The 23,279-nt window shown below is 41.5% G+C and overlaps 2 protein-coding genes and 1 long non-coding RNA gene across 14 annotated transcripts in view; 1 reads left to right on the top strand and 2 right to left on the bottom strand.

The window, feature by feature from the left end:
• PRKCD (protein kinase C delta) overlaps positions 1 to 17,457 on the top strand; it is a 68,671-nt gene extending 51,214 nt beyond the window's left edge. For 3 of the 4 annotated variants that reach the window (XM_075513857.1, XM_075513856.1, XM_075513858.1), the window contains 14 exons: positions 3,380 to 3,536; positions 4,222 to 4,253; positions 4,920 to 5,005; positions 5,371 to 5,500; positions 6,145 to 6,245; positions 7,425 to 7,521; positions 8,993 to 9,126; positions 9,808 to 9,981; positions 10,557 to 10,648; positions 11,852 to 11,914; positions 14,070 to 14,208; positions 15,033 to 15,221; positions 15,472 to 15,600; positions 16,914 to 17,457. In XM_075513857.1, the coding sequence (XP_075369972.1) occupies positions 3,380 to 3,536; positions 4,222 to 4,253; positions 4,920 to 5,005; positions 5,371 to 5,500; positions 6,145 to 6,245; positions 7,425 to 7,521; positions 8,993 to 9,126; positions 9,808 to 9,981; positions 10,557 to 10,648; positions 11,852 to 11,914; positions 14,070 to 14,208; positions 15,033 to 15,221; positions 15,472 to 15,600; positions 16,914 to 17,072 (1,682 nt within the window). In that variant the 3' untranslated portion in view covers positions 17,073 to 17,457. The remainder of the gene's footprint in view (positions 1 to 3,379; positions 3,537 to 4,221; positions 4,254 to 4,919; positions 5,006 to 5,370; positions 5,501 to 6,144; positions 6,246 to 7,424; positions 7,522 to 8,992; positions 9,127 to 9,807; positions 9,982 to 10,556; positions 10,649 to 11,851; positions 11,915 to 14,069; positions 14,209 to 15,032; positions 15,222 to 15,471; positions 15,601 to 16,913) is intronic. The other variant, XM_075513859.1, reaches the window with a different exon arrangement.
• Positions 10,642 to 15,504, bottom strand: LOC142415475 (uncharacterized). The gene is made up of 3 exons (XR_012777426.1): positions 15,428 to 15,504; positions 12,221 to 12,610; positions 10,642 to 11,211 (listed from the first exon to the last, which is right to left on the bottom strand). It is a non-coding gene; the product is annotated as an uncharacterized LOC142415475 (long non-coding RNA).
• A 2,604-nt stretch (positions 17,458 to 20,061) lies between the features above and the next one.
• LOC142415492 (6-phosphofructo-2-kinase/fructose-2,6-bisphosphatase 4) overlaps positions 20,062 to 23,279 on the bottom strand; it is a 54,172-nt gene continuing 50,954 nt past the window's right edge. For 4 of the 9 annotated variants that reach the window (XM_075513889.1, XM_075513891.1, XM_075513885.1 and 1 more), the window contains 2 exons: positions 20,320 to 22,999; positions 20,062 to 20,287 (listed from right to left, as the gene is read on the bottom strand). In XM_075513889.1, coding sequence (XP_075370004.1) covers positions 22,940 to 22,999 — 60 coding nt within the window. In that variant the 3' untranslated portion in view covers positions 20,062 to 20,287; positions 20,320 to 22,939. Of the gene's footprint in view, positions 20,288 to 20,319; positions 23,000 to 23,279 lie in introns of those variants that run through there. The other 5 variants (XM_075513887.1, XM_075513886.1, XM_075513884.1 and 2 more) reach the window with 5 other exon arrangements.

The following is a 23,279-nucleotide window of genomic DNA, read 5'->3' as shown; positions in this document are numbered from 1 at the left end:
GCGTGCTTAATGGTTCCTTAATGAATATACAGCACGGAGGAGTTCTGGGTGCTTTTGTCAGATCAGCTGCAAGTTTTGAGAAGGGACCTTGAAATACATTAACAATGTGTCAGTGATAAATATTAACCACAGTTCTCAATAGAGGAAATAGATTATGTTTAATGGTGTGTGCTGGGTCCAAAATGATTAATTTCAGGTCCAGGCTGCAGAGGTCACATGGATTATAGTTGCCGATTCAGCTGTTTTGTACATGACTGTTTCTGACCATGTGCTGGCGCAGGACAAACATTTCAGCTGTGGAAACCCTGGCTTGCTTGGAGGGGGAAGCAAAGGTTTTCATTTTGTGTGTCTTCCTCCCCCCTCACCTCCACCCTGCATCCATGCCATTGTTGGGAAGTTTACTTCCTTGTAATTGTTAATTCTCTCTGCGTCTTTGAAATAAAGCCTTTATTCCCCAGTTGAGTCCATGGTTGGCTGAACTTAAAACTTCTGGAGCAATACACATTAAAGGTAGTTTACACATTGAAGATAACTTGTTAAACATGCCCACAGTAAATTGGAATGAAATACACTATCATTTCAGAGCCATCTCAGCTTCAAGATGCACTTGACTTACAGCTGCTGTCCAAACCTCTCAGCTTCTTCTGAAGCATACAAAAATGTTTTCAGCTATACTTTGATATATTGGTTGGTTTTGGCAAAGTTAATTTGGTATTTAATAAGGCAGCTGGTTGTGAAGACTGTGTGTTCTCAGATGCAGATTTCGAAGTTTTGCTGTGCTCAAGGGTTCTTACAGTTGAAGTATGTTTAAGGAAGGTGGGGGGTTTTCTCTCGTTTTGTTTTGTTTTCCTTTGTGCAAATTAAGTGATTAGTTTGTTAATTGCCCTCTCAAAAATAGATGCCAGTCTAATATATTTCTGTTAAGTTCAACGTCAGTGTTCCAGCCAGGGAGGAAACACCACAGTTTCCCATATCCTGATCAAGTTTTGTCAGAGAATTTTGCACACAGTATCAGCAATACTAAATTGCTACAAGTATTTCAGCATGAGGAGAAGCTGTGTCCTGTTCACCTGGTGAATTCTGTTAGTTCCTCACTAAAATCTTGGTTTGCTTGTGTTACAGACTTTAGAGATGCTTTTGTCCTTTAATCTGCGCCATCATAGGTTATCTCCTCAGAATACATGCTATAAAGCAACATGCCTTTCTCTGCTTCATTGCTGTTACTGATTAAATCGCCCTTATGAAGACATCCTTTTCATGCAGCAAACAATATGAAGTATTACTGACTCTCAACAATGTTGTTTTCCCTCTGTGCACGTTTCGGTGTGTGGTTTCCCTGAAGCGTTTGAGGAACAGCGGGTGAGGTCTGAGTATTTGCTCAGCAGGATTAAACAAAGAGGTAGTACTATTTGCAGACTTCGACAAGCTGAAGTGCAGCAGCTGATGGGAGTTTTTGTTGGGTGAACTCAGTAGCCTGTTTGAACAGCAGAATTGAATCCTGTTCCTGGAGGGGAAGAGGTAACTCGGTGGCATATGTAGTGCCAGGGTGTCATAGTGCTTGTTGTGAGCTCTTTTCAGGGGGAGGCAGGATGGGTTTTTCTCTGAACCAGATGGCCAGTTTCTCAGAAAAGTGCATTAATACCTAGTGGCAAAACCCGGGGACCTTTTTGGATCTTTCTTTTCACTAGTATGCTTAATCTTTCCTTAATCTCTGATGTTGTCCTTTCTTTTCTAAGACAGTACATGCTGCTGCAGTCTGGCTGCTGGTGGCTGTGACTGATAAATTAGTTTGGACATTCGAAATGGTATCAAATGATAGATTGTATTCCAGGTTCAGCAGTCTGTTGGAATAGCAGTGGTGGTAGCCAGCTAATAAAATGACAAAAACCAAGCGCAGCTAGCGACAAGAAAAACAGAGCTGGGTAACTTCGTAGTAAGCTCAGGCATTGTGGTTAGTGTGACTTAGCAAAGGAGACAAATCTGTTTCTATTGGTATAAAAAGCAAAGCTCCCACTGATATTGATAAAAGGCAGCAATGCCATGGAGCAAATAAAAACCAATTGTATTGACAATGGGAAAAACGCTCTTCTGGCTTTCCTTACTCCGTTGTTGTGGAAACTCCCACCCTGCAAACGGCAATCTCCTGTTACCCTAAACTTTGCAGCTCTTTCAAACTGTGAACCCTGTCCACCTTTCTTCCAGATTGGAACCCACAAACTGCTGGCCAGAGCTGATGTGGTTGGCAGCTGATCTGCTCCCTGTTGCTGATTCAAGCCTTTATCTTTTCCTGCTGGATGGGATTGTCCCTCCTCTCTATTGATAAGAAACGTGTCCTAGGGTTAAATTACCGGTTACCCAATCTCTCTTGATACACCTTCATGGGGTTACCTCTGTTACAAACTCTTATTATTTTCAAAACGTATAAGTAAGACTATATAGTCTGAGTTGTGGCTGAAAGATTGAGACACAAAATGCTCATTTTTGTAAGAGAAACTCGGAAGCTTCCTTGGAAATGAGTGGAAATAACTATAACCTCTAATGAAGGACCTGTATGAGCCAGTTGAACTCAGAGCCTTAGAATTTTTTTGTTGTTTTATTTCTTGGCTAATACTATATGTAATTTCTATGTAATACAGTATTAGATGCTACACTATATATTATAGTATGTACTATTATTACTATAGTATTATGTAGTACTATCTACTGTAACCCCATGGGGGCTAGGAGGGGAGAGGAATGAGACTGAGATGTGTTGACAGGTATAGCATCAATGTTATGAGATAGCATAATGGAAATGTCTAATTGAAAATCTCATTTGTCCTCACTGCTTAATGATCCTGGAGGCTGGAAGAAATCCATCTTACAGTACTATGGCCCCGTAGTGACTCAGGAGGTCCTGCAGCTGCATTTCTGCTGTCGTGCTGGTTCAGGAGGGCATGCGGAGCAGCAGCATGAAAAGGCTTCTGCTGAAGGAGAAGGCCCTCGTGCTTACAATAAAACGTTTATTGCTCTTGCACATAAATCACATAACATATAGGAGCTTACATTTTTTCAAGAAACAACTGTGGTTGTCACTTCTCTAGCAAGACTGTACTCCATTCCTGCTTCTTCCTCTCAGCTCGTTTGCTGAAGGCTTCTTCTGAATGAGCAGGAGAGGGAAGCGCTTGCAAACAAGGATACTGAGACACCTTAGGAAGCAGTGCGTGCGTGTGTTCCACCCTTGTTGGACTGAAAGTCTGCAGAATGCAGGTGTAAAATAAATAGAAACACCAGTCTGAAACGGAAAAACAAACTGAACTTTTTGGAGAAGCAAATATTAATCTTTTTAATACCTTAAATACTTTAGTATTAAAAGTGTGTTGTCTTGTCTCCCCCTTAGACTGCAAACAGTCAATGCGGGAAGAGGAGGGGACAGTAACTATGAACAGGAGAGGAGCTATCAAGCAAGCCAAAATCCACTACATCAAAAATCATGAATTTATTGCTACCTTCTTTGGACAACCTACGTTTTGCTCTGTCTGCAAAGACTTCGTATGGTAAGAAGGAAACACTAAGCTTCCCCCACCCCGAAGGGCCAAATAACTGCAAAATTCACTTCAGGTATTCACTTCAGCCAAAACATGGCATGTAAATTCATATGTGTTGGGAAATGGAAATTATATATTTACTAAGAGCATTGTTATACCTAAGAACTATAGTTGTCTCTTTCACATTAAAAAATAGAACTTGAACATTTTTGCCACTAAAATAATTGGCAAACATTCCATCAGCATCAAGTGAGATCTGGCCCGTGAGTAACAGCAGCTCTTTCACAAGAGGCTGAGATGGGTGGATCTGCGAAAATAATGCTCAGACTTTGAGATGTGAAGTGGCTGATAGCAGATTAAAGACCCATAGAGAGCAAGAAGCTGGATCCATTTCATAGTAAGGCTGTTTTTGTAAGTCAGATCAGGAGGACTTCCCATGTGATTGAAACCTTGTCTTTTCTGGGTTTCCCTCCTAATTTGCTGGTCTATCAAAACACACTACCTTATCTTCTAAACCTTGCTTTCCTAAGACAGAGGATTCTGAATAGCAGAATTTAGACCAGTTTATTAATTGGAACAAATATTCCCATAGACAAAGGATTGATTGGTTGGCATGGTAAAAATAAAAAACCCCCACCTTTTATTCCAGCAAACGTATGTTTTTGATTTCCTCCTTTATCATTTCTTTTTTCAGGGGACTCAACAAGCAGGGATACAAATGTAGGCGTAAGTTGGTTTTACCTTTTTCTTGTACTGCTTTCCACATGAATCTGTAGATCTAATAGTTACTGTTGAAAAATCTTCTGTAAATATGCATGGCACAGTGCATCATTACCATAGGTAGTAGCAGATGTTAAACATCAGTTTTGCACAATAACCTAAGGCTGTCTAATTATGATTCCTACCTGAGTTTTTAGTATCAAGATTTAGACTTGGCTATTCTTCTCATAAGTGTGTAATGCTGTTGAAAAGTTGCACTCATTTATGACAGCAGTTTTTGTGAAACCTTTTCTAAAATGAATTACAACTACTGAGGGGTTCTGCCGCTGAATTGAAAAGCGCTTTTGACTTAGCATAGATCTCTGTGCATTACTCCAAACAACAGGGGAGATATCAAAACTCAAAAGTATAATATAGTCCTTCTGTTATCAAATGCTGGTAGCATTGCCTATGGAGGCAGATTTAGTTTAAAAATAGAGGTTATGATAAAAGAAAATGGGGGGAATCAGCTTAAAAAAGATCATCATCTTGATAGAAAAGAAAGGGTTTGGTGTATATAGTATGCTGGAAAGGAGTGCAGTTTTCACATTATGCTATGAAATGCGAACACCTCATCCCATGTATTTATTATCTGAAGGCATCCTTTTTTTTTTTCTTGTGCATGTCTTGAAGAATGCAATGCTGCTATTCATAAGAAATGTATTGATAAAATCATTGGGAGGTGTACTGGTACTGCAGCCAACAGCAGGGACACAATGGTAAGAGCTGGAACAATACAGTTAGAGTGTAATTATGTAATTAAACACTCCTGAATTAACAAAACCTTGTATAGAAACAGCCAAGTCCATTTGGGAGGTGCTTGGCTGTGCACCCCAAGGTACTGTCTTCTTGAAAATTGTATGTAACATGTCGGGGATGAAACTTTAAAGCAAGAAAAGTAGTTAAAAGCTCTGCAGGGGGGTGGGTAATATTTGATGGGCAGATTCTTCCCCTGCTAGATGACAGATGATAAGACTGGGGTATTCAAGATAAAACTGTTGTAGCTTTGTAATATCCAAGCCATTTTCTCTAAGAAGCCGGTCCTGTTTTGGGTCAAGTGCCTCACCCCTCTCCCTGTCCTCAGTTTCAAAAGGAACGTTTCAACATCGACATGCCTCATCGCTTCAAAGTTTACAACTACATGAGCCCTACCTTCTGTGACCACTGCGGCAGCCTGCTCTGGGGGCTGGTCAAACAAGGACTCAAATGTGAAGGTAGGGAGGAGGAGGGAGGGCAGCTGGGACCTCTCCATGGTTTTCCAGTGTAGTCTCTCCCCTTCCGCCCCCCGCTAGAGATTAGCTATTGCTACACACTGTGCATTTGTGTGTGTGTGGTATATAGAACGGGATTCATCTCATCCATGTGTGGTTGAAAAAGTTGTTCTACTAGAGAGACACAAATAGGCACTTGGCTCATGTGACAGCTCAGACAAGGTGAGCTTCTAATGCAGTCACAAAACATGCTGCGAAGGTGTGATCTTGAGTATAATCAAAATTACTACTTTGGGAATAGCTGAAATTTGGTCCCTCTGACTCAAGGTAGTGCCTAAAAGTACATTGAAAGTGTTTACTGTAAATACCATTTTTATAATTATCCCACAAAAAGGCAAGATGATCTTTATTGTAACAGATTTTGAGAATAAAGTAATGATGATTGGAGTTTTTTTTCCTTTTGAACAATTTTTGTAGCCTTCATTGAGTTAAAGATTAAAACTGCAATTTTATTAATAATGATAGATCCATGTCCAATCTGGTCTTAGAACAAGGTTTCTGAACTGCACAGAGAAACAGCACTTTTTGTTGTAATGTTGGACGGTATTTTCCTGATGCTTGTGAAACTGTCCTTACGTTTGTTTCAGAATGTGGGATGAATGTGCATCATAAATGCCAGAAGAAGGTGGCAAACTTATGTGGAATAAACCAGAAGTTGCTAGCTGAAGCTTTGAATCAAGTCAGCCAGGTATGCTTTATGGCCATTTGTCAGGTAATTAGTTGTTTTCAGAGCATTTTTGGCTTTTTATTTTTTCCATATCACTTTTATGGGGAACTGAGTTTGGAACAGACGAAATGCAAACAGCTTTTTCTTTTTCATTTGACCCATAAAGAGAGTAACAAAGATGTCAATAGCCTAAAGTTGAAACTGGGGGGGTGGGGGGGGGGGAATCCCACCTAACAAAGAATTTTTAAAAAGGTGTGTAGTTTCCTGAAACCCGATTTTGTTCTTCTGTGGTGCCAAGGTTATTCTCTCCCTTTCTGTTTAATTGTTTAAACAGTGGTATCATAACTCTGAAGTCTGTTTTTCCATGCTCCAACTTCAGAATTCCACTTGAATGCTAAAATTAAATAAATAAGGAGAAATATACCAGATATCCTCAATTGTTATTAATCTGATATATACACACAGAAAACTCCTCTGGAATTAACACTGGCCCCATAGTTAACATGTTCATCTCCTGCTGCAGCATGGCTGTCTCTTGTGGTTGACTTCTCACTTGCAAATAAAGGTTCAGATACAAGCTCTGAAATAAAACAGGAAAATATATCACAAAAGCCAGCAGTATTTCCTCTGAGCTGAGTGTTCCTAAGTTTTCACAGGATATTTACTTTGAAAACAGTGAGAGCTGTTGTGCCAGCTCTTTCACGACACAGAAAAGCTCGATCTTTTCATTACTAAAATTTGATCTTGGGGATCTTCCATACATAAAATGTTTCCCTGTGCTAAAGGCGGATGTCACACACAGATATGACTGCAGCATGTCCAGTATGACAGTGATTCCCATCTCCTGTTTCAAAGGAACGTATATGCAAGGGGACATTATCCCACCGTTTAAATTCTTCCCACTATGGATTCAAACCATTATACCTTTAATAATTTTGCAACGAACGATACAACATAGGCTGTTCAGGAATTCCAATGACTTATTTTCTTGCGGTGAAGGAATTAAAGCAATTGGCTGATGTGAAGATGTAAAGAATGTGGCTAAATAGTCTATGAACCAGACTTCTTGATAAAAGATGCGCACTAGGAGTTAATAATTAAAAAGAAAAGTTTATACTGCCATCATGTTACATTTAACAGCTATTGTTATGTCTAAAGTAATAGTGCAAATATAATTTCAAATATTACCCTCCTCCTCAGAAATCTACACGACGGTCTGATTCTGGATCTGCAGAAAGTGTTGGTATTTATCAAGATTTTGATAAGAAACCTAGAGCTCCAGGAGGAGATACAACAGGTGAGAAAAGTGTCAATGTTTTAATTTAGCCATTTACCTACCGGACTACACAAACTAACAAATTAAGTAGTTATTAATTCTTGCCTTATGTTAGACAATTTTTTTTCATAAGCACTGTTAAAAAAAATATACACATATATTTATTTTCACCTTCTCCCAGCCACAGAAAATGCTTACATAACCTTTGACAAATACCTGTAGATTTTAGTCCATGAGCATACCCACCTTTCTGCAAAATGCTTGCTTTACTCACTGCAGCACTGTTCCCCGTGATGGAGCCGGAGGATGCCTCGCTACCCAGACATAGGCGTACAACACGCTTCCCTCCCTCCTGTAACTGCAATGTCATGCACGTTGTTAATTGTCTTGATTTGTTCACAAACCATTAGAAACCAATGGCAAGTGCTATCTATTTTAGGATGTAAGTAGCCAAAATACTACTTGAGATTGAATGGCTGAAATAGTTTAAGTAGTAGCTGGAGTCCTATCTCTACAGATTCAGAGTAAGGTTTTGCTTTTTTTTTTTTTTACTATTGCTAAAGCGTTCTAGCATTGTATAAGCCTTATTTTTATAACTTGCTGACCTATGATAATTTATGCAAAAATAAATGCAACAGAAGAAGTAACTTTTTACCAGATGGAAATCACCAGGCTCAGTAAGAGATAATGGGTGGTTTTGGAGTGGTACAGGATTTTATATATTCATCCATACATTGAGCTAATTCTGTTGAAATGCCCAGTGAGAAAATTATGTTGATATTACTTATCATATTTGTTCTGGTTTGCCAGAACAGAGAAAAAAAACCTCTTGCAACGGTGCTTTGGCTTAATACTAAGTCAGGGTGCAGCCACTGTGATTCCTCCCTGGGTTATCACAGATGCTGGGCAGCTTAGGGTGGCATACACAGTGTCGTCTCATGATTATCATCAGTGTCTTGTTAGTGACCCAGCAGATCTATGCAGCGGAGGTCAAAAAAAACTACAGTTATTAATTTTAGGATATAATCAGGATTAACCTGTATGATCATACTTCTTAGCCAGCATTGGGCATAAATCAGCTCTTTTTATGGCCCCTCTGCTTAGGCTGAGGGACTAGCCTGTTCTGTTAACAGAAGAAAAATATTTTGTTTACAAGCAGTCCTTGTAAAGTATGTTTTTCTCCAAATTCTGCTCTGTATCTTAGTCACAGGGAAAAGTTAGGGCCTTTGATTTTTATAATGCCTGTCGAAGTATTGCTTAAACCCAGCATTAGAAACAATTACAGATTCATTTCAAATCCAGCACTACCAAGTATGCTTGTGTAATTTAAACTCTGTTATAAACTACAGGAGTTGACTCTCATGTTTAGATTTGCCAGTATTCCAGTAGCAGATGCATTGAAATAGCATGTCAGTACTTAATTCTTAGCGGGGGATCTGAGTCATGCAGTAGTTCTACATATATTGAACTTTAAACTCCCTGTTTGAATTAGCAGATAACAGCGAGTACGATAAACTCTGGGAGGGAAGCACAGCCAAGAAAGCGTCACGAATTGCAAGCAGGAGAAAATTCAACATAGACAGCTTTGTCTTCCATAAAGTACTAGGGAAAGGAAGTTTTGGAAAGGTACGTAACAAACTTACGGAGCTTAAGATGACTGCCTTGCTTGATCTCTGCAATGTGACGGGCTATTTCTATTAACCAGAAAGGTTTTACTGTTACAGCTGCTTGGGTAGATAATCTTTTAACAGAATTGAATATAGCCATCTTCGACAAAGACACTAGAAATTCATCATCTGAATCTTGCCTAAACTCAAATGTGATTCATAATGCCCAACAGTTTTTCAGTTATTTAGTATCGAGGCAGAGGAATTGCCCTTTATGCACCACGGTGCAAAAGGATGTTTTGTGTTCATACCCTCCGTATAGAAACAGCCTCATAATGCTCCAGTGCAATGGCAGGGGGAGGTGTGGGAGAGCAGCATGACCACCACAGATTCTGTCCGCTGTTGTCTATGAAACTACAGCGCTAATGAAGGAACAGGCTTTACATGTCTTCTGTTTATACACTCACAAGACATTGACAGAAGAACTGCCCTGGAAGCTGCTGTGCCTGTGTTACGTGGTCCTTGAGCCTCATCTCTGTACCCAGCAACTTCACCTTCCCAGATCTCACTCATCTTTCCCATTTAAATGCTTTTTAATTGTCATTGCACCTGCTATAAACACCTTTGACTTTCCCGTACCGATACCATCAGCAACAGTCTTTCCTACGTGTGCTGTAATCTCATCTTTTATTTTTTGTAGGTTCTGCTTGCTGAGCTGAAAGGGAAGAATGAATTCTTTGCTATCAAAGCTCTGAAAAAAGATGTGGTGCTAATTGATGATGATGTGGAATGTACCATGGTGGAAAAGCGGGTCCTCGCACTTGCATGGGAAAATCCATTTCTCACGCATCTTTACTGCACGTTTCAGACAAAGGTAAGAAAAAGCCCAATGGCAACAGCAACACAACAGATTTAGCCTTTGACTGTTACCAGCCCTAAACTGCTACCAACAGTCAAGTGAAAGTAACTTAGCGATGCAAGAATTAAATTTCCTTGTCTTGTGCTCTGTGCAATACTTCACAGGCCTTGTGGAAAGTAAATATGAGTATGACCCCCACATATGTTGATGAGAACAGAATGAGATCAGAAAAACATCTATGCAATCTGGAATAAGAGAGAGTTTAATTTAAATCCTTGATCTTAGCTTTACCCTCAGTGAGGGGAAAAAAGATGACTGTCACAGGTAGAAGTCAGTAAGTCTATTTAAATGTATATTTTTATTAAGTTTAGAAATCCACAGAATACAAGATCAGCTATTTAGCTTTACAATACAAGACCAGGCTACTCAAATCTGTAGCAGCCTCATACATTCTTAGGGGTGCACGAAATAGAGAAATACTTCAGGAGAGGAGGAAAGTGGCTGCTTGGTCCCCAGTAGCCACATCGCTACTTCATATGTGGTCACAATAGCATCAGTAATTTTTCCATTCTCTGGTTATTTGCAAACAGGATCATCTGTTCTTCGTTATGGAGTTCCTGAATGGGGGAGACCTGATGTTCCACATACAAGACAAGGGGCGTTTTGATCTCTACAGAGCAACGTAAGTCCACAACCCTTCAGTCCCTATCTCCATGAATGATTTTAGTCTCTGTGGTCTTACTGCTTCTAGTTCTGCACCACTTACCTGCAGTCTTTCACTCAAGTTTCAGTGGTAGGTGATTGAAAATGTAGTTCTAGACACTGGTTTGATACAATGAAGAAGCTCACTTAATGATGTGTGGAGTTAGGTTTTCTTACATTACGTAGCAGTGTGACATTTTACTTTAAGGGATGCTTGTACCTAGAAATGCTAGGTAAACCGCAGTATGAGCCAGCACTGAAAATCAAAAGCTTCAGTGTTCTTTAGGACAGTATTTTGATGCAAAAATTGGAAAACAGCATGGGGGAACAAAAACCAACTTACAGTATTTACTAGTATTGCTAAGTTGACATGATAGTACCCTTATGGGTCAGGGTAAGCTCTGTCCCTACTTTTCCCAGCAAAAATCTGGACAAAGCCCATCCAGGTTACCTGTGTTTCAGCAAACGTCTGTGCATCTGGCAGCCTCTCCTGGCAGCCTCTGTACCTCTTTCTGAAGTTTTTGGGTCAACGTTCATTCTGCTCTGCAGAAGTGGAAATAGTTTTGTATTTGTTTAATTAAAAAAAAACACACACACACAAAAACCCAAACCCACAACTTTTAATACATTTCCGGGGGGAGAGAAAAGCATTCTTTTAGCATTTTCCTTCGTATCCTCTGGATTATCACCTCTTTTTTGAGGAGAATGGCCCTGAAGCAATGCTACTTTTCAGTGTCTGCTGCAACTGGGCAGTGCAGAAGAAGATAGGTGAGGTCCCTTTCTAAGTTAGCCATTAGTGCCCAGTCCCTCCTAAAGCAATCCTGTGAGTATTGAGCTCCCGGTAGCTGTCTTTCAAAAGGCATGTGCATATCTCTCTGTAAATACATACAAAGACTATTAAAGAGTAGAAAAGGGACAATGTTCCCTAATGGAAGTGGAATGAAGCATTAAGCAAGTTGCTGTCCCGTCTACTGTTTGGCATTAGATAACACAGATGTGTGGTGAAGGGATTAACTTGAAGATTACAGCATCCAGCTATATAAATGCAGGTGTATTAGTATTTAAGAGAGTGTACGATACTTCTCACTCCATGAAGAGACGCTTACAGCAGCTCTTTTGGCCAGCTGCATTGACTATGTTTTAACTGAGCAAGACAGATTAAAAGATGTTTTGGTCTTTTCAGGTTTTATGGAGCTGAAATTTTATGTGGGCTACAGTTTCTTCACAGCAAAGGCATTATTTATAGGTGAGTACCAACCAGCTCCAGTGTGGGACCTGTGAATTGTCTTAGCACTTCATGCATCTTTGAATTACTGATTGATGTAAGCAGTAAAAGCTGTCTGTCAGAGATCTGATGTTATTCCAAGGACATTAACATGCTTGAGATGAATCTGTATCTGTGTGTCTTTTCCTTGGCAACCAGAATGATGGAATGTTATTTATGTTACACAAAAGCAGTTTTGTTTCAGTTCTTTTTAAACACTGCCTTCAAATCATGAGTCTATTTAGTTTGGAGGCATGGGAGAGGGTCCTTGAGGCTATCAATTCCTACCGGCCTTGTGAAGACCACTGAGGTGAAAGTCTGCTTTTGCCTTCCGTTGAAACCGCAATATTGATGCTTCTGCCTCACCATCAGGGGCCAGATCCTGATCAACTGCTTCTTACTCTAAATAGCCATGCTACAAGAGATCAGAAGTTTATTTTAATGTAGTTTTTCTCTCAATTTCCTTTCTCCAGCCTCTTCATCCCACCCCCAGTTTCAAAGCACCTTTGGTAACTACTTGCTCAGGTAGCTCTTACCTCTGTAACAAACAGTAACAAGGAATAACTGCTGTGTGCTTGAGAGCAAGTCACGCAAGGCCTTAGGTGAACGTGCACCAAAACATCTGGTATTGTCCATCTCCCTTTACAAAAGCAGGAAGCCTCTGTCGGAGCATCCATCCTTTAAAGCAATTTTCTGAAGTTAGAGACTAGTAAAAAAGTGTTTGTAAAGAGGATGAACGTTACAGGAATCCTCCTTGGTGGAGAAAGATGATTCTTACAAGTCTATCTGCCTCTGAGAAGACAGCCATAACCCAGGAAGGTCCTTAATGTACCCAGCTGTATTCCCACTGCCTCCTGCAGGTTTTCATACGGGAAAGGATCCACCTCCAGCATATGTTGTCATCAGCATGACATCCTTCCATCCCAGATTTTCTAGAGCATTTTTAGGCTTGCTGTTAAATTTCCCTATGTTAAATTAGAATGTTGCTGGAGGGAGATTTCATAGTATGAAATATTTTCAGAGAAGCAGTACCCTTTTCCAACAAGACACCAGCAAAACCAAAGGCACTTTTTTTCCCCCCGTCTCACACAGGATGTTTAGCCAGTATAATCACAGAACCTGACTGGAGCAGTTTTAGGTAGGCGTTGCATGGAAGTGTACATCCATACAAAAGAGTTTAGAACTTCTTGTAGCTAGGGAAGTGCAGTGCCCTAAGTTACAATGAGTTTTCCCCATCTCAAATATGTTCAATTTACTCAGGTGAACGGCAGCTGGTGTCCAAACAGGGAAGGATTTATGGTGTGTTGCATGAGATCAGGGACTCTTGGTTAGAGCTGCAGCTCACCGCCTGAGTAGTGTAAGTAGCTGATACTGGGAACTTAAGTTACCAAGCAGAAAAGACCGCCCTGTTCTCATGTAAAATTATCTGCTCTATTCAAGTCTTTCTTGGTAAGCAGAAGGGCTGTTCAGTTTCTCTTCAGCCTGCCCTCCTTGGTATGTGCTTTTGCAGCCAGATGGACAAAAAATGCATCACAGTCCAAGGGAGGGAATGTAGCTTTTGGAAACTGCTGTTAAAAAGCTCTTACTTGATTGAATATTGTTATTCTGAAAAAAGACATGAATAGGACGCTTCACAGACTGTGGCCACAACACGCGAACCCCCTCGTGCTGTAACTAGGTAGTCACAGGTAGTATTAAAAAATTGGGCAGGCTTCAAATATTCATGCTCCTGCCAAATGCTTTAAGAATCCAACAATCCTTCTTTTGAGCTACGGAGTTGGTGTAGCACTACGTCAGCTGGTGGGGCATTAACTCATGCCTCCTTCCAGAAGCAACAGGAGCACGGGGTGTGCTTTTGGATCTGAAAGCAAGTGTTGAGGATTATAAGGTCACACACTATATATACACCTCAGCCTCTTACTTACTCTGACAAGAGAGAATTCTTCCCTTCTCCCTACTGCCTTCAAAGTACAAAAGTACTATTTTGTATGTATTGTGTTGATGGATGATTATTTTCTTGAAAAGCCTCTTTGTGTGATGTAGGGTAGGTGTTTATCACTGAAGAAACTGCATGCATCTGAATACAGAAATGACTCACTTGTCCTTAAAACATAATTTTTTAAACATTTTTTTGCAGAGACCTAAAACTGGACAATGTGATGCTTGATAAAGAAGGCCACATCAAAATAGCCGATTTTGGAATGTGCAAAGAAAATGTTGTCGGCGAGAACAAGGCAAGCACTTTCTGCGGGACCCCAGACTACATTGCTCCTGAGGTCAGTATGCCACTGCCACGTACTGCTGGGATGGATTTAACACACCCCTGTTAGAATGGCCGTTGTGATTAATCATCCCTTCGTAGACTTAATAGTTCAGAAATGTAAAAGTCTAACTAGCACAGAAAAAACATTAAATCTGAGTTCTCTGTAGAAGGTACTTGAGATTTGTAAATATGCTATAGCTGCAAGTTTAAAAAACCATGTTTTTGAAATGTTAAAACGTTCGGTTTTTGAACTGCTAGCTCTCCCTTATGTCTTTACAGCTAGCATACACACAGGGCTCCCGCAAAATGAATCTATGTGCACTGCAGATGGTGAAGAGACTTGGCCCATGCAAACAACCAAAATTCAAAGCAAAAGCAGCTTCTAAAGGGAATCTCACGAAGTTAAATTCCCTGTGTTCGTAGTTGGTTTTTTTAATCCAATTTGCAAAGTAGTCCAAATAAGGTAGTTAGCTGCTAAAGCTATAAATGATGTCAAAGGCTGTTTGGTAGTAACCTACTTTTCACTGCTACTTGCTTCTCCCTTTGTCTTATAAAGAAACTAGAGATGTTTTCCAAGTATATGGTCATTTAAAATTAATGGAGAAAATTTCTGAATTGAGGGCAAAGACCTGTCCACATTTCCACAAGCAGCAGCCAAGGATAAAACTACAGATGTCCATCAGTGTCAACAATTTGTCAAATAGCTGGATTTCCCCCCCCAACTATCCTAGTTATTAAAGACTCTCTCTTAAAATCCCTCATCTGTTTTTTGGTATATATGGCTGCCCTTTACTAATTACTTGTATTTCTTCCTCTGTGCTGCTTCTGTGGAACAAGATCCTGCAAGGTTTGCGGTACACGTTCTCTGTGGACTGGTGGTCGTTTGGGGTCCTGCTGTACGAGATGCTTATTGGACAATCCCCGTTCCATGGGGATGATGAAGATGAATTGTTTGAGTCCATCCGAGTGGACACCCCTCACTACCCACGCTGGATTACCAAGGAATCAAAAGATATATTAGAAAAGGTAGGACTGATGATCAGCGAGTGGGTCACGGTAGCGTATTTGTCCAGGGAGGGACAAATCGAGGCTTTTAAAAGGAGCTGTTCATCAGCAAGCAAGTTACTTTTACAACTGGAAAGCCAGGTCAGATTAATTACTAATGGTCTGTTTACTGTAAGCAACTTTTGTTCTTTTAGCAGTATACCCATTATTCCTCCAGTGCCACCTACCTGTTGAGCAGACATAAGGCTCACTGCGTTATCTTCTCTTGCAGCTATTTGAAAGGGATCCAACAAGACGACTTGGGGTCACTGGGAATATCAGAGACCATCCTTTCTTCAAAACCATCAACTGGACGGCGCTAGAGAAGAGGGAGGTAGACCCCCCTTTCAGGCCGAAAGTGGTATGTGGGTTATTCTTTGTTCTGTAGCAGTATTGCAAATGTCAGCCTAGGGGTAAGGGGTGATTCTTCTAACTTGCTCAAACTATCCTACTGCAAGTTTCTCCTCACATTTTATAAATGAGATAGTTTATGTATCTCTCAAACCCCATTGTTCTGGGATGGTTACTATAGTTAAAAGTTACTATATTCCTCTCACTGCCCTGAAATCTTCCTATTAAGACTGTCTTCCTATGCTCTCTCAAGGAGCTTCTTTACTAATACATTCTTAAGGGAAATCGACTGATAGTTCTGAGATCCATTCTCCTCAATGTTAGAAACGTTGATAGTTTCTTGCGTTTTTCTCTTCTGTAATGCCACATGGGAGAAGGACCAGTACCTTGAGGCTACTCAGCTGGTAACTGCATGCAGGCGTTCTGTACACACATTAAATAGGTGCTGTTTCAAACTCAGCCGAGAGCCTCCAAGTGGGCACAAAGATGCATTCTCTATACTGCTGAACTATTTGTAACATACATGCCTAATGTTACCTGAAAAAACATCTACGGAACAGACCATGTGTTACTCATCGTCTGTATCACTGTGGGCTGCTGCTGCTGCTTCATCTCACTTGGTTAAAAATCCAAACCAGTTTTCCTCCACCCTGTACTGGTACAGGTGAAATGATCTGGAGGCAATGCAGTCTCTTTAAAATGTACTTACGTACTTGGAGGAGAGCTGTCCTGTTCAAGATGAGAAGGCTTCATGTTGCATGTTCTCATAGAAATGGGAACTCTGGAAACTAAGGATCCTACAGACAGCAACCTTTGGAGGTGCAGAGCGTAAAACACGCTCTTTAGTACCGTGAATTTTTATGAAACGTGCACAAGTATTTTATCCAGACACAAAGCAGCTGCAACAGGGCAGCGCTTTTTGTCTGAACAAGTACGGACCATAAAATGCTTTCAGGAATTTAAAAGTTCTGGTTAACGGCAAGAAATTGTTGGGCTTGAATGTAAGTAAGTAAGTGCTGGATTGCTTTTGTCAATAGAGAATCTTTGGGTGATTCTATGAAACATTATCACAAACATTATCACGAATCAGGTGGTTCTTCTCCACAGCGACCTGGTGCTATTTGTTTTCAACCAACAATAAGCAATTGCCCAGTTACAATCTTATAGTGCTGTTAAAATAGGCAAAAAGGAGATTTTTCTCTAAGGGGGGGAGGAAGGAGGGAGCTCAAGAAACAACTTCCTAACCTGTCGCATTTAAGCAATTTGTTCTGGAAGGAATTACAAAGTTCGTCTCAAACTATCTTCCCTCTCTCTTTACCACAGAAGTCAGCAAGCGACTACAACAACTTTGACAGAGAATTCCTGAGTGAGAAGCCAAAATTGTCTTACAGTGACAAAAACCTGATTGAGTCCATGGATCAGTCTGCATTTGATGGATTTTCTTTTATTAACCCGAAATTTGAACAGATCTTAGACAAATAAGTCTCTGAACAGAGTCGGACTTTAAAGCAGGGTTAAACGTTATAAACCTAAAACTCCCCAGTGCTAAGTGTTACGCGCTCCAACGATGTTGTCGATACTTCAGAATAATACACAGTAGTGTGATTAATTATGTCCAACTGCTGATTTATTGGCAGTGTTCTTTTATGCATGGTTGGGTCTAAGGTATGTGAATCATGTGCATTATTTTCTCTATTTGGGAAAATGTAAATTCTGTTTGGTACTTGAATGTAGTTATGTTATATATATGCTGTATATTTTGCTCGAGAGAAGACATTAGGAAACAGAAGATGTCTTTTTAAAAAGTGTTTGAGCCTTTGGTTCTTTTATTTGTCTTCAATTAAAAGAAAGTTCCATTAAACTTTCATTCACGGCTTTACGATTTTTTTCTAGAGTATAGTGTTAAACTCCAGTTGTCTTTAAACTACAGTAAAAAGTAACAAGTGGTAAGCCCTGATCACTTACAAAAATAATACTAATATTTTAGGAGAATTCACCAAAATGCAGCATTAGACAAACGCAGAGATTCGCAGGGTAACGCTAGCTGTTGTGGGAAGCGGCTCGGTGCCACTCCAACTGCGCTTTTCTAAAGCCTGGCTCTCACTCAGAGCAGTCGGTGCCAAGCAGGCACAGGCTTCAGCGATCATCCTAGGTATTTATTCTGAGGCAGTACAAGCGTCAGACAGCGAGGCCTAAGCGTCCTGCAGCAGCCACAGCGCACTCCATATTCACAGCCACTGCCTGGGAATACGAGTTTCCGCTGTTAAACACCACGCTTCCTATTAACAGAAGTATGCAACACGATCGCAGCAGCTTACCAGGAGAGAAGCACCAGGTAACGCCTGTGTGGAGCGTTTGTACCACCTGCCTGCTCTGCTGGAGGGGAAGCATCTTGCTTAACTGCAAGCACAAAATCTTTCTTCCAGTTTTGCTTGTTTTTAATACAGCAGCTGTGGCTCCTTCTACTTGCTGTAAAAAAGGGCACAAAACTAGATCCTGCTTTGCTGCAATACCTGCTTCTGAATTTTGATTTTTAACCACTAACAAGAGAGAAAAATGAATTACTGCAAAGTTCTTTCCAAAGTTCTTGCCATCAGCTCATAAAACACAGAATGAAGCAAGGTCCCTTGCTTCTCAAAAGCTTTCTGTATCTTGTAACACTATTGCAAGTGATTTAATTTTCTCAACCACTGAGCAGGCGGAAAGAAAATGCACTGGTGAGTATCAGTTTGTCCAAGTTACACAATGGTACAGGGCTCAGAGGGGTGCCCTGTAGCTTCTGGGTAGTTTCAGACTGTTAATCCTGCTGAAAGAGCAGGAGAAAGCCATCACATGCACACACACGCACACCCCCCACCCCCCCCAAGACTCTGGAGGGACTCAAAACAACACAGTGCCACCTTTGTTTTCTTCTGAAGAACAGCCCTAGCTTATTGTTGTAATGCCAGTAATGCCAGTACGAGTTGGATGTCATCTAAGCGTACAGCAGATTGAGGCTGGAGCAGTCGGCACACAGTTGGCATTTCCAAACACCGGCTTTGCCTAGTTACCACCACATGCACTTACACAAACCCCGGTCAGAGGGGGAACAAACAGTACGCTGCGAGTTGCTGCCAGGCAGAGCAGCACACTTGGGGTTTTCCCCTTCAAGTAACATACCAAGTCATTTCTGTTTTGCCACTTTTCACCAGAAAGTTACTCTGCTTTCAAAGGCGAGTGCTGGATGCTTGTGCCCAAGCAGAAATGCTTTTCTACGTGAGAAGTTACAAACGTGGCGGCCGGCAGCACTGGGTATTTGGATGGCAAGAAGCTGTAATGAATTATAAGAAGTCATTGTTGCTTGTGTGAACGTTTGCTCACCGCGCTTACCTGCTTCGCTGTGGAGTAACGGGCGCCAAACCTGCTCAAGAGAGACCTTGGTCTTCACACAGCAACTCTGTCGGCTGGTATCCGTCCGACTCACCTGGAGCATCCCCTGCCGTCACAAGCGCGCCTTCTAACAGCGCGACTGCCCAGCAGAGACGCCTTTCCTCCGCGGAGCAGTGAGGATGTTCCTCCTCGGCAGCAGCACCGCACGGCTTAGCCAAGGGCCTTGCGTGACCCGCGCCACCTGAAATGAAGCCTCCGCAGGGCACAGCCTCGGGGACCTCCTCCGCTGGACCGCTGTCCCCGAGGGCCACCTGGCGGAGAGCACAGAGTGGTTCGCTCAAGCAGCGCGGTCTGGCCACCCTCCCACTCCAGGGACACGGAGGTATGTATTGAGCAGTTCTGTCCAGAAAGCAGCCTAAAAGCTCTAAAAGAAACAAACAGAATTACCTCCCCCCCAAACATAAACACACAGTACAGTTAAAAACGAAGACAACATTCCTTCCACCTAGCAGAGAAGATACAAGCGGTTACCACCCAAGAGCATATTATACAGTGATCAACAAGGCAGGAACGTTTGAGTACGTAATGCTAAACCACAAAGCAGTAATTAATTTTGTCCTTATCCTTCAGAACGACACGTACCCCTGCAAGTGTAATGCCATCTACCTAACCTATACATGCGAGTCTGTACCAGGAGGCAGCATCTTGCTGTTGGTTTCCAGCTTTCTCAAAGCAGCGGCAGCATTTGGAAGACAATACAAGAACAGCGTAGCTTCGAGAGCATGGATCGGATCTTAAAATACCAATGACCAGGGAAAATTAACGAAGTCTTACCTTTCTCCTCCATTGCATGCAAATGTTGACTTGTATTTATTCAATAGATTCTTCCAACATCTTCCTCAGTCACTGAGTTTACTTTAATTACATTTGTCAGAGTAAAGCAACTGATGGAGTAAACTAACTTAATTCTTATGCCTACGGATAAGCTCTCTTAACCCAAGCTATGCTTCCGAAAGCTGTGGAAACCTGCTGACCTGCAGGAACGCTCACCTGGCACTACAGCTACTGTAAATGGGCACGGAAAGAAACACACATCAGGACATGTTGTACCATTTGATCTTTATTACTTGGATCAAAGGTCAAATGATTACATTTGTCTGAAAGACTACGACGAAGGCCAACGATGTAAGAAAAGACAGTTTAATCCCATTTGAGAGACTGCATCTGGGCTAGCAAGTGCATTAACAGTCAGAAGGCAGTAAAATAAACATGGGTACAAATACACAAGGTCAGGACGAGGCTTTTCAGCTCCCCTGTCAGTGACGGTTCTGTTGGGGGGGGGGGGGGGGGGGGGAACGACACGACACGGGACGGGACGACACCACCCACGTATGCAGCTTTTAGACAGTGACAATAACCTGCAATTCTGAACAGTGCCTTTCCAGAAAGGCGGTTACGCCCTGGGGAGAACCGATCACTCGCTTCAAATCTACATGCGTTGTCTACACTTGCTCTCGCCAGGTAGAAAGGGTCGGATGCAGTCAGTGATTTAGTACCTTCCTAAAGTAAAACAGACAACTTCGTTTTTTTTTTTTTTTTTTCTCTTCAAGTATCAGCATAACAGTTTATTTACACTTGTATACAATTCTTTTTACTGAACACCCACTTAGTAAAACACTCATCACAGTATATTCAAAAGCAGGCTATAAAAATACCTACTATACATAAAACATTTAGCCTCAAGGAATTTTACAGCACCTCTGAAAGTTGAGAGAGGGGAGACACCTCAAGCCATGCTTGCCAGTGAAGAGAAGCAGCCCTTGGGCTCAGCTCTCACTAGGAAAAATCTTTCCTTCCACCACGTTTCTGCAAGCAGGTCCAAGCTCAAGTAGTACCGCAGCCTGCCAGTAAAACCCCGCTTTTCTAATACAGTCTCCTGGGATTTGCCCTCTGCAACTACGGATCAACTCTGACTTTCTCAATTTAAAAACTGTTTAACAACTCCTGGTCACGGCTGGACGGCGGAGGCCTGGAGAAGCGAGGGCTGCCTGGAGCACAGCCTGGCTCTCCCACACTCAACACATGTCAAATCGGGAGGGGAAATTACTTCTACATTTTGGCCACAAAGGTGGCCTTGTTAACTACGCATCAATAAATTAACTTCTCTGAGCAGCGCTGTGTGGTCTCTCTCCTCACGCAATAGCTACAGACACAGCTGAATTAATAAAGATCTGAAATGGGCATCACTGAACGCTTGGATCGCACACACAAAGCTTTAGACAGCAGCGCTTGAAGCAAGTGTTTCTGGTCATTCCGTACCCTACACATTCCTCTTCTGAAACGGAACCCAGCGATACGGTATGGCTTACTTCCAGAGCTGAATATATTGCTGAAATTAGCTTATTAAAACAAATAATAACAGCAGCACATTATTTTATAAACCCTGCACAAACAAAAGACAATTTAGCCCTTGCCTGCAAAACTACATTATGAGGGCCCAGTATTCCACACAGGAATTGAGAAAAAGAAGAAGGGGGGGAACAAACCCACAAACAACAAAACAAAAACCCCCAACAACATACATGGTAAAAGCTCAGTTAGTTGAACAGAAGTCCTTAGAAAAAACACAGTCCAACTACCAAAGAATAGTTCTCCTCAATTCAGAACTAAAAGCCAGCAGCAGTGCTGGCAGCTCGCTTCAGTTGTCTGCTAACACACATACAAAATACGCATTGATTTAGTACAGTTAAAAGGTCGTGGCCTCAACACACATAGAAAATTCCATTTTTAGCACTGGAGTTTCACAAGGTATAAAAGAGCAGTGAAGAACTGGGATGGTGGAAGGTGCTAAAAAAAACCACAAAAAAACCTAAGGCAGGTGTGCCACGTTAAAAATATTTTCAGAATTTACCTGGTGTTTTTCTTGCATGAGCTGTTAGAAGGGTTAAACTCCACCTAACCTTTCTGTACTGTTTCCTGATGTACATATTAAATGTGGCTATAAAAGAGGAACATATACTTTTATGTTGACATTCATTCCAAAAATTGCCTAAAAAAAAAAAAAAAAAAAAAATCACAGCACTACTAAGACAGGCAGCTTCTCCACCCTTGACAGTCTGACTCCTTTTCCCTTCCCTTCCAGTCTCAGAAAAGCTGCTCAGCCCCTCCTGCAACTGCAGGAGAAAGGACGTCTGTCTCTCTCTCGATTCATTACCCAGGCTGCTAGCTATACTCACACGTCCACCGCTTAACATTGTGTCTTCCACTGCCCTCCAAAATACAGCTGGCCCCTGGAAAATGTTAGAATTTTCTAAAACAGCAGAATCTTTCAGGTAGCAAATCTAGCTTTAATGCTTTTATTCTACAAGGGGAAAGTCTCCCCATTTCAGAAGAATTTAAGTTGTGGTTGGCAAACCGAAGCTCAATTCAAAACGCAGAAGCTAACAGAGCTGATAGGCTTGCCCATTTAAAGTAGTTTTGCACCACGAAGCCTCCAATGCTCAAAATGTAGAATTTCACCTATGTTAAATACACCATCAAAAAAATATCCGTGTAATTCTAGGCAATCATTCACAGTAAAAATAAGAGGAACTCTTAGAAAAACACTTAAAAAAGAAAGTAAAATCTAGTTAAAATCTGACAGTAAAATTGACACGGGCAATTAACCATCTTGCAGTATCCACAGATGAACAATAAAACCCACTGAAACTGCACAAATTTACATAAGGAAAATCTAAATCCAACTCTACTCTGCTTCCCATAAATCTTTTTACTGATACCTTTCAGCACTGGGAGTTATCCAGAACTACAGGTTTTCTCCAAAGAAGCTGAATCACATTCGAAACGTCTTAAAGTGAAGGGGAGGCGCGTTCGATCCAACTCGCTTGGCGCTCAGCAACACCTTCTCCGTTCTCCGGGACCTGAGCTGCTACTTAATGCTCTTGCGATGGAGGAAGGGCTGCCGCCCCCGGGAACTGGAGCTATAGGTGGTTAGGTACTGTCCTCAAAGCTTCTTCTCTTGACCGATCCACACCTACATTCTGCAAATTGAAAGATAAAAAAGATTTTAAAGCAAGGGTCTCATGGTCAGCTGTAGTTTTGCTTAACACGTGGCTATTACACAAGGCAAAAGATGAGCAAGTTTTAATGCTTATTTCCTCAAAATGTTTTGTAAAACACAAGGAAAGGTCCCAGCCCGTCAGCAGAAGTCAGAAGCCAGGCTTAGACCTCGTCGCAGTCGCTACGCGCTTCGCAGAGCCCAAGTCCTCAGACGCCTAAACGCAGGCTCTCTGCTGCCAGTGAAAAAGCATCTCTAAGACA

The sequence above is a fragment of the Mycteria americana genome, chromosome 11 (assembly GCF_035582795.1).
Source record: "Mycteria americana isolate JAX WOST 10 ecotype Jacksonville Zoo and Gardens chromosome 11, USCA_MyAme_1.0, whole genome shotgun sequence".
Taxonomy (NCBI): domain Eukaryota; kingdom Metazoa; phylum Chordata; class Aves; order Ciconiiformes; family Ciconiidae; genus Mycteria; species Mycteria americana.
The sequence above is the reverse complement of the archived record's forward strand: the minus strand, read 5'-3'. Positions and strand labels throughout refer to the sequence as shown.